The 10,918-nt window shown below is 34.6% G+C and overlaps 1 protein-coding gene across 4 annotated transcripts in view; it reads right to left on the bottom strand.

The window, feature by feature from the left end:
- Positions 1-486: 486 nt before the first annotated feature.
- Positions 487-10,918, bottom strand: part of LOC123543281 (L-proline trans-4-hydroxylase-like) — a 30,672-nt gene continuing 20,240 nt past the window's right edge. For 2 of the 4 annotated variants that reach the window (XM_053518675.1, XM_053518672.1), the window contains exon 9: positions 487-744. In XM_053518675.1, the coding sequence (XP_053374650.1) occupies positions 598-744 (147 nt within the window). In that variant the 3' untranslated portion in view covers positions 487-597. Of the gene's footprint in view, positions 745-4,969; positions 5,920-6,575; positions 6,668-6,991; positions 7,103-7,593; positions 7,676-8,660; positions 8,734-10,918 lie in introns of those variants that run through there. The other 2 variants (XR_008366280.1, XR_008366281.1) reach the window with 2 other exon arrangements.

The following is a 10,918-nucleotide window of genomic DNA, read 5'->3' as shown; positions in this document are numbered from 1 at the left end:
GACGTAGTTATGGCCCCTTTCCAACTGAAAGTTTGCCCAAACTCATGGTTTCCGGACAATAACTCATAAAAGGCTCGACAGATTTAAATAATTATTGTTTTGGTACACAGGTGTAACATCATAAAATACAGGTTAAATTCGATTTTGGCTACAACCACTATTTTTATGTAGTTATGACCCCTTCAACTTAAATTCGCAATACTTCTGTGACAAGGCCGTATTGTGGGGGTATTGTTCGTCACTCATGTGACAGTTCTTGTTGTGTATTAACATTACTGTGCATAAGGGTTGAAATAGTAAACGTGTCATTGTGAACACATTCCCGTTTCTTTATTTCGAGTTTCCACTTTACAATGAAACGGGTGACTGGATTGTATTTGCCCTGCTTATGTGAGTACTGTAGAGTGCAAGAAAGGAGTATATTAACTCCATGTTTGGTGGATAAAATCTGCTTTTTGTGTGGTTTTCATATTACAGAGAGAAACCTTTTCAGTCTGTCTAAATTTTTTATTGGTATGATGCATATAAAACAAATTAATGTACTTTGCACAGCAGTCATAGAACTGTTGCAAAGATAAACTTGTCTGTCATATTTTTCTATGATTTGAGTGCCTTTTTCCCATTTTCTGCTGATGGTTTCTGGTTATCCGGCTTTCTTTTCATATTGTTCACACTTCTATCTCTAAATCCCTTCCCACTGAAATCTGTACAGTTGGTACACTGCTTTATGGCTTCGTTTGGTACCTGTTATCAAGAAAAGTGTATTATTTTGTAAGATTTAATAAAATCTAAGTTGACTTTAATAACATTTTTGTTGTTGTTGTTTTTTTTTTTGTTTTTTTTTTCTTTTGGGGGTTGGGGATGGAGGGGAGGGCTGACGCCATTTTTCAACAGTACTTCAATTATGTAAAACGGGCAGCTACCTAACTAGTGTTCCTGGATTGATTACTAGTATAAACCTGTTTTCCACAATCAAGTGCCAACCTCGGCATATGAATCAGAGGTGGACGACGAATGATTTTAGGCATAATGTCTTTTATCAAAACGTGGCGAAGAACATACGGCGCGCCTGGGGTTAGAACTCACGAGTGGGCTGATTATGATAAGGAAGTATTCCCAACACCACTAAGCATATATACGAGAGGCAAACCAGAATATGTGGACATTTTCTTCTAATACGACATACAAACTATAATTACACATGCTAAACATTATATATTTTACAACCACCAATCTCTTAACATTTCCAGTCATCATAGTAGCACAGAAAAACTTGCTAAATTATCGACGTAAAAAAAACTTATTATATTTCTGAAATATCACTCGGGGCTATCATTTGGCTTCAAGCTTGGCAAAGCATCCACATAGACCTGTAAAATTATTGTAAAAACTACTACTCGATCCCATATGTTTGTGATAAGACATATTGTAACAAGAGAATTAGGAAATGAATAATTCTTCTACTAGGGGACACATGATGAACCGATCTCCATCCGATAGCATTGTAAGCAGAGACTGATATTGAACGACATAAATAATGCTTTAGATGGATATAATTGATAAATAGAGTGGTTCGTTTGTAAAAAGGTCACCAACATTTTATCATTTAAAGACACTGACATATCAATATTTGGGCAAAAATGGCAAGATAGTCTGCGGGGATGTTTCTTAAAACAACAAGTTATCACGATACCGTCTGATAAGGTTTCAACACGAAACATATTTTGAAACAATGGCAACATCAGTTCGACTCTTGGTCCAAGTTTCTAACTCTTACCTTATCGCTGTCTTTAGTTCACACGTCTAAACTTGAAATTTCATAAATGAATTTAGTATATATTGTATATGTTAAAGACATGAAACTATAGAAGTATCTTCGTTGATAGTTACGATACAAGTGCACGTTATTCTGGATTACCCTGCGTATTTCGTATAAAAAGCAAAAGTCATTTTCATTTTGACATGAAAAATATCACTGTCATACTTAAAAATGGTATTAAGGGGGCATTGAAAATAACAAGTAGAAATACAGTTAATTAGCTGACAGACACAGTTTTGAACGTAATCAAAAATTCTAGAGAATAGATATTTTTGTTTTTTTTATTATTCGTAATGTTAGAAATTGTATTGACAGTGTGATTAGCCACTTGTAGATCAACTTAAGCGAAACATATTTTACATCACCTTCTCTGGATTGCAGCACAAAATATGTATTTATCACTAAAACTACCTTTTCTAGTTTGTTGTATGAAGGGTATCGTGTTTTAAACACAGGTGAATTGTGTGTCCCATTAAAGCACGACATGAATCCCAAACGCCCATTTTTGCTTTTGTTCTCTTCGCTCCGATGTAATGTGTTTCCGTGGTGGAAGAAGGCGTCACCTGAAAAATGTCACAATTCATTAACTTTAATATAGGCACTTTTATGTTTGCATCGACTTTATTTGTATACGAGAAAGTTATTTTTGATATAATAGCAGGAACTAAAATCGTCAAACGGGTTGAATATTGTAATGTTTAAATGTTCTCTGTACAGGCTCATAGCCAATGTCTTAATATACCATTTATTTATTAAAACTCATAGAGCAACACTATATTGTTTTTACACTTTTATTACTACGAGAGCTAGGCAACTACTACTAAAGTATCAAAGAGGCTAAACAGCATGCAGGCAGTGTAACATGATATAGCACCTACGTCACCTAAGTATATGTAAACACTACAAATATTTGGTTGAAATATACAGAAATTATAAAAATATTTGCCAAATAAACGTATGAAACAGCCCTGAAAAAAAGTTATATCTACTGAATATTTCACATAATTATTATGGCTACATAAGCCACACGGGTAAACAAACATGTTAAAAAACGACAAACATGTAACTATGACTTGCATTTTTAAATAAATGTTTTTACAGTTCTCGTGATGCGAAAAGGGTAACAACACGTTAGAACAACTAAAATTACTCATCTGGAATATATAACACAACCTGGGTCCATTTCAAGGTAAATTTGTTCACATCTCTTCATGATTTCTTTCACCCGTTCAGGGTCTGCACCCATTTGACCACTAGGTACTTTACTGTGGTTTACTCGACCCATCTTATTGGACGATCTCAAAACCTGAAGTAAAAGAATTAAAAGTAATTCCTAGACAAATAGAAATGCAAGCTAAATGTAGTAGTGTGTATAACGCATGTAATAGAAATTTGTATAAAGTATTCTTCCAACTAGTCTTTCTAAAAATAATGACAATCGTGCTAGAATATGGTACACAGTCTTTGTACAGACTTCAAACATTAATAAAATTCGCCCTCGACTCCCACACACTTCAACAGTCGGGAAATCCAAGAGAAGAACGCACACGAGTAGTCTTCCCTTGGTATGACTTAAAATACTTGAGAAATACCGCCCCTAAGCATCTTGATGTGAAGATGAATATAAATGATAGAATTTTTTTCAGTAGCTATGTTTTCTAAAATTATGGTCCTTTCATAATTTCACAAAATAAACTATAGAGGAGAAATTTGGAGTGTTCAATTTCTCAAACACTTTTTGAAGGAATGGATTCAAAGTTGCTCAGCCTTATCTGAATATGACCATAAAGGACTACCAGTATGTGTGGGCATCCGTGTCCCATGTATACAATTTTAGTTTCAAGAAGAATGCATACTTTTCTAAAAGGTTACATAATTATCAAGACGACAAATCTTATTTACAATGGGCCAGTTCGTTTCACTCAACCTGGGGCAAGCCGGTCACGTGGGCGGCAAGAAAAAAAATCCCGCCGGTTTATCAATAAAACGAACGCTTCGGCGTAGGCCAGCCACGAGAGCTGCAGAAACCAAAAAAAATAAGTTTCCAATTTATTATGATTTTCTCTTGCGGCCTTTTCCAAATAAGTTAGCAAATAGTTCTTGCAGCATGTTTCTACATTTACTGGTACTTACCCAAATTTTCAAATGTTTACTCGATTTTGTATCGCGAAAATATATGATTTGCTGGTTAGCCTATCTCGCAAGACCGGCGCACATCGGCGTACGCCGGGTAGACCCGGGCATTGCCGGCAAGCCAAACGAACGCCTAGCCGGTTGTACGCGGCGAAACGGCGTACGCCGCAAAAGTGAAACGAATTGATCCAATAAGACTTCTCAAAATATCAAGACGTTCGCGTGGTTTCTCGTACCACGATTCTGAGTTCAAATGCGCGGGAAAAGCACCATAAGGTCGTACGCCTGCGTAGTATTCAACGTTAAAGAAAAAGTTGATAGATAGACATGTACATGTTGTAAATGAAGTTCTAGCAAAATAAATGGTTTCTTACTTGAAACAAAAGTGCATAAGTTGTCAAATACGGTGATATCTACAAAAAACTTGGTACAATAGAATCAGACGACACAACCACGCATGTACTGGATAAGACATCGGCAGTATTACAAACAAATGCCATTAGTATGATATTTATATTGACGACACAACCACGCATGTACTGGATAAGACATCGGCAATATTAAAAAGAAATGCTTCTAGTATGATGTTTATATTGACGACACAACCATGCATGCACTGGATAAGACATTGGCAATACTAAAAACAAATGCCACTAGTATGATGTTTATAATGAAAAAAAGTTAAAACACCCTCTGTATAAATGGATTTTGAGTTAAACCAGATGAAAGCAGCATATTACAATATGGTGAAGCATATTTCGCGACCTATTGCTGCTCTTTCGTATCCTGGTAATAGATTTTGGAGATAATCGCTGTTTGTGATATTGCTAGAATATCATCTTATCACAAAAAAAATGTAGGTTCAGTATGATATAATAAGATTATACCTGCTGAAAATGACCTTACTTTTTTTTAAATATTTGAATGATTTACACTGAATTTCTAAATTTTCATTTTTAGAAATATATTGTAGGTTTAACTGTTGTACTTGTCCCTTTTATCTTTCCAACATTTCTCGTTTAGAATTGTTATTCTGCATTCACTTATCGAGAGATCGCTATTTCCAATATCGTTTTTGCTTGTTTATAACTGTTATTTTTCGTGCAAAAATCGAGGTATCACTAGATTAAACATCATTCTTGTTTACAGCAATGTTACTGCGACCGGCAAAAAGAAAGTGAACAACATTTGAACCAAATTAAATTGCATTCGTTAAAGATGTGCAAAGTTAGCATAGGCTTAATATATTATAAGAACTTGTTGTAACTTACATACACGTGGGTGTATTTTATGTGTAAAAGCTTTTGAATGGCTGTTTAGTCGCGATATTCGCATCGCCACGATCGTTTCTTACTGACGCAATTGTATAATTTTGTCAATGTTTAAAAACTTATTTCTCAGAGATGAACGACGATATGTAAATGATCTACCCCGGAACTGAACGATAATTGCGATGGGTGTTGTAGGCATGCGAATATTTGGCCATATCTTTTTGGTTGCATCATTAGACAGCGTGAAACGAAGGTCGCCGTGAAATGTAGCACTGCTGACTTAAATACCTTGATTCAATTATTATACCGTAGTGTAGTAAATGATGCAGGATTTATGTTTGGGCCCCAGAGTGTCTACTGGTGTTTTATATCATATAAAGCATCATTATTGGCCAAACAAATGTGCCGAATGTCAATGGTTTACAACTGTTGTCTTTCCTACTCTTATCGAAATATCTCTAGATTGAATAGCGTACTTACAACTATAACCGTTCCTGTACTTATGGAAAGAGCTCTAGATTAATAAACATCGTACTTGCTTGTTTACAACTGTTGTCTCTCCTACACTTATGGAATAACTATACATTAATAAACATCGTACTTGCCTGTTTACAACTGTTATCTTTCCTGCACTTGTCGAGAGACATCCAAACTGTTATCATGTCTGGATATAAGACTCCATCATTGTACCAGTATCTACACATTCAATGTAAAATAGGAACAACTATTACCATGAAGTACTGAAAGTTCCTTAAGGCCTTAAAATTATGTTAAAACAGATGAAACGACTTCTCAAATAGCTTTTATGCAAAATTACATGGTTACAAAAGCGTTTCATGATCTTATTTATATGGAGTTAATAAAACAATTGATTTAATAAAACTTACCACTATGTTTATCAATATTGACAAATATTTGAGAAAACAATTCTCGAAAATAGGATTTAACAAAAGATTCATAAATTTTACGTTCATTACGAAAACTGTAACAGCCGCGTTATAAACAAAATCATTATAAGCCTTTAAAACATTAATTTTAGCATTTTGATTAGAATATATTCATCTATTTAACATCGACTGTCTGAATGGCATTTTGCTTGGATTGTCAAGACTACCAGGATCCGTGAACTGTTTAAATCATAAACAAGATGTGATAAAAAATACCGTTTCTTTAGCAAACTGTATTTCATTACATTTTGTCTTTATATATACACAATGTCTGAAAGCAAAACATAAATTGAACAAACACCAACATTATAATCATCCTTTAAACTGAATAATGGCAAACAAATTTGTAAAACATTTTTTTTTGTTAAACGAATCGGTTTTCAATGAAAAACTTATTTCAAGTACCCATAGTCCTGGTGCCAGACATGCTCCCCGCCGACGTGTGCTTCTTTATTCACAAACATAGAACACCAGTGATACACTTCACATCCTAGTAACTGAATCAAATTTATCATATTATACATAATGTTGTCCTAATTTATCGTTTGCTCACCACTGACTTTTCTTCCTGTTTTTAATTGCTACAATTTAATAACTCTTTAATATGAATTAATCATTTTATGCAAGCACGTCATTTTCAAATCATGTCGTTACGATAACAAAACATCGCAAATTTGTGCATACAACTGCATATGGATGATATCCTTCAATATAAAACAAATGATAAAAATTATATGTTTACAAATGTATATATTTTATATCAATGTGGTTAGAAAATTGTTAGTTGTTGTTTTAACTTCCTTCTAGAATTTGACACTTACTTGTTCACATGAACCAGCCACCTTTTCAGACCGTGCAACAATCCCAGTAATGTCATGACCAGGATAGGAACACAATGTTCTTTGTATCTTTCTACCATTTTCTTCGTAAGTCTTCGTGCAAAAAAAGAGAGAGAAAATAGCCCTTGAATAATAGTAAAGTAGATACAGAGAAGTGAATATCATTTTGAACGCCTGATGGTTGTTTGCGGCTTCGAATTTTGTAAATGTTATAAACATTTAAGCTGTTACAAACGAATGAAATAAGTAAAACAGTAAATGGTACTAGTATAGAGTTATAAGAAACTTCATTAAATGAAATATAAAGGAACACTTTCTAATATATTTGCACTTTTTCTCTGCATTTTGAATTATTACTAAAGCAACTATAAGACAAATATTTATGTTCTTCACGTGTATCTAATGCATTTGGTTATTGAAAACGCGTACAAAGATATTTATTATTAATCATTTTTACTTTTTGTTCAAACATCAAGTGTCTTATACACATGTTAAAATAACTTAGTAATTTGCCATTGTTAATTAGGTTTATTCTACAAATTTGACAATGTGTTTAGAATAATGAAATAATTAATGTACGGTACCATGTATCCATGATTCAGAATTCCGTCTGGATCCTCGACAACTTTCCATATGTTTGCTACTTCTTCTGAGTCTAAGAATTTTCTTAAATTTAAAGAAATTTATTCTTTATGCAAAAACGATTAATGTTTTACTGTAAAAGGCATGCTTGCAATAAATGACATCAATGAACTATTTTATAACATGTTTCGTATAAACATAATTTGAGCCGTGCCATGAGAAAACCAACATAGTGGGTATGCGACCAGCATGGATCCAGACCAGCCTGCGCATCCGCGCAGTCTGGTCAGGCTCCATGCTGTTCGCTTTTGAAGCCTATTGGAATTGGAGAAACTATTAGCGAACAGCATCCTGGATGCGCTGCGCAGGCTGGTCTGGATCCATGCTGGTCGCAAACCCACTATGTTGGTTTTCCCATGGCACGGCTCATTTATAGAATAGTATGATTAAAGTTTAAGGTCGCATCAACATAATTTATAACATGTGGTGACTTTCCAGTATTCCGTTAGTAGTCCTTCAGCTCATGATAAAGCACGAGTGAGTAGAACCATCGACCCTCCAGCAAGATACCTTCCAGGCATTACGGCGACTCGAGTGGGTTTGGAACACAGGAACGAGTATCGGACCAGGGACAAAAAAAAATGACCAGACTGATAAAACCCTCTGTTTTCATCCTAAATGTGTACGATCTCATTTTGTAACCAAATACAAACATGAAATATTTATAGATAGTTTGTGTAATTATCTGGAGAATTTATTTCACAACGGCCTGGGAAGTGAACCCATTGCTCGCAGGCTCGAATCTCTGGATTCAGGCCTTCAGTAGGTCGTACATATCATGTGAAGGGGGCTCATATTTCACTATATATTTTTCTTTTTGGACACACAGGGAATTTGATCAGTCCGGTCAACTTTTTTGTTCCATGTCAGATACTCGTGCCTGTGGTTTGGAACCCAGAGAGGTGAGCGGACAAGAGTTTATTACATGATATTATTTATTTTTAAAAACGATAGAACTGTTCATATACAAAAGAAGATTAAATATGTACTGAAATATCTTCATATTCACCTTACAATGAAAAATCCATTTTCTGTAAAACTGTTCTTCATCTCGTCAGTGAGTTTGCCTTCCCACTCAAAATCTATATATAAAAACGGAAAGAACTATAGTCTAAATAGATACAAATGTATTTTTACAAAGTAAACCTGAAACATATACAGCTGTATACAAAATTTACACATTATTTTGAGAAAACAACAGTAAGCTACTACATGCAGTTGTGATTTTTTAAAATATTTATGTATGAGGTAAACGGCCGCTCCAAGCGTGCTTTTCGTGCAAAATAGCACCAGTCCAGTTTTAAAGGATTTGTTAACGTTTTTAGGATCGCTAATAAGGTTGAACTTAGACAACATTATATCATTTACTGTTTATGAATTGCTGTTCAGATCAGTACACACAATTGTGTGAAATAAGATAAGAAATACATGTATCTTAAAAAATGATATTTAGCGTTGGTGGGGATTTAATGTACTGAAAATGTTGGAATGCAGTATAAAGAACTGTCTCCCGCGCGTACTTTACGTAAGAAATGAATGATTTCTTGACAAATTATGACGCTATACAAAAAAGTCGGATATTCCCGTGCAATTTAAATCAATACTGCAATTCCGACACTTTTCGGTAGATATACCAGTAAATAGATTTTGTGATTCAAAGTCATATCAATTTAAACACTTGCATTTATCACTATTAATTAATCAAGCGATGGAAACTAATCCGAAAGAACCTTACAGAGTTTATGGAGGTAGCCCGTCAACTACACTATACATAAATAGTTTGGAGTACTAAAAACCAATCATCATTCAGGTAAAACAACAATATTACGTGTTATAGGCTGATCACTACCAAATCAAATGTAAGCCACCGCAGGTAGTCCATATATAAATCTAATCTTTTGTCCTTTCCTAGTGTTTACTTTTACTCTACCGCGTTTCAGTATGTATGTGTAGCATTCTATCGAAATCGGCATGTTCCTATCGCATGATAGGTAGAAATGGCGGCGTAAGAATTTTATGTTTCGAAACTGACATATTTCCAATGGCCGCAGCACACATCAGGACCCATTTTAAAAGTCTGCAACTTACTTTTTCTTGAAGAATATTGTCAGTGCTGAATAAAAATCAAAAGAAAAGTGGGGGTCATGTTTGATGCAAAAAAACTATTTTCAGTTAAACACACAAACTGCAAAATCAGCTAAAAAATGAGTCCCCAAATTGTAGTGGTGGTGTATGATCTAAGTTCCATGAAAAATTTCTGTCATGTTGTTATTTCATTATGAAAATGCTACCTACATGTCAAGCATAGATCTGTCATGTGATTTTAGTAAAAAAAGTTGCATAGAAATTAAGGAAAATAGCTCTACAGAGCGAAAAAAGTGAGGACTATTGTATCCGCCATTATGCGACTGTCATCTGCATTAAAGTTAACATCCCTTTTTCTATTTCTTTCTCTGTAGTAGCGGTATAGTTCTACATGAGAATATAAGTCTCTGAAAATCTGATATGCTAGAAAATGTCGAAAAACCGTTATAAAGTAAGTGGATTTTATATGAAATAAAGAACAGCCGGATTTAGTGGTATTAAGCCTATAATACCTCCTGTCGTGCTTCCCCGATAAACGTCATTATCTAATGTGTCTATGTTATATACTGATGAAATGTAACGATACTTTGTGAGACAGTATATTATTTTCAGCTAATTAAGTATGCATGTATTTGTTTCTGTCCAGTTCGCTGTTTTTTATGGTTGAAGCATTATAAATTTACACTATAAATATATTGGTTCGTCAGGTAGGTCAAAACTTGACTCGGACAGCTACGCCGAAAACATGATATTAATACTACTTAAGTACCATAATGGTATCGATGTATTTATTATAGGTACACTCATGTTGATGGTCACGAAGGTAATACCACGTTCTATTTGTTACGTGTGTAAAACGGGAAGCAATCCTTTGGTCTACAGGTTAATCGTATCCAGGACTGCAATTATTTTAACACGTGTTACACCAGTGTTGCGCAAAGTTTTTCCAATACCGCGTCTTCAGATTTGAACATGCTGGCAGACTCATTAGTACGACTCATAGGACCATTGTTCGGTATTTGGCACATTAAACTCAACCAAGCGAATTAACAGCAGAATGGACTCATGAGAGGTAATGAAATGTGAAGCACACTCTATTATAACTGGACTGCAAAAGAACTAGACTGGCTCCCGTTTATTCATTAAGAGGGAAGTAACTCCAGCAGGTTGTTTCTACATTGA

This window comes from Mercenaria mercenaria, chromosome 11 (genome assembly GCF_021730395.1).
Source record: "Mercenaria mercenaria strain notata chromosome 11, MADL_Memer_1, whole genome shotgun sequence".
NCBI classification, from domain to species: domain Eukaryota; kingdom Metazoa; phylum Mollusca; class Bivalvia; order Venerida; family Veneridae; genus Mercenaria; species Mercenaria mercenaria.
The sequence above is the reverse complement of the archived record's forward strand: the minus strand, read 5'-3'. Positions and strand labels throughout refer to the sequence as shown.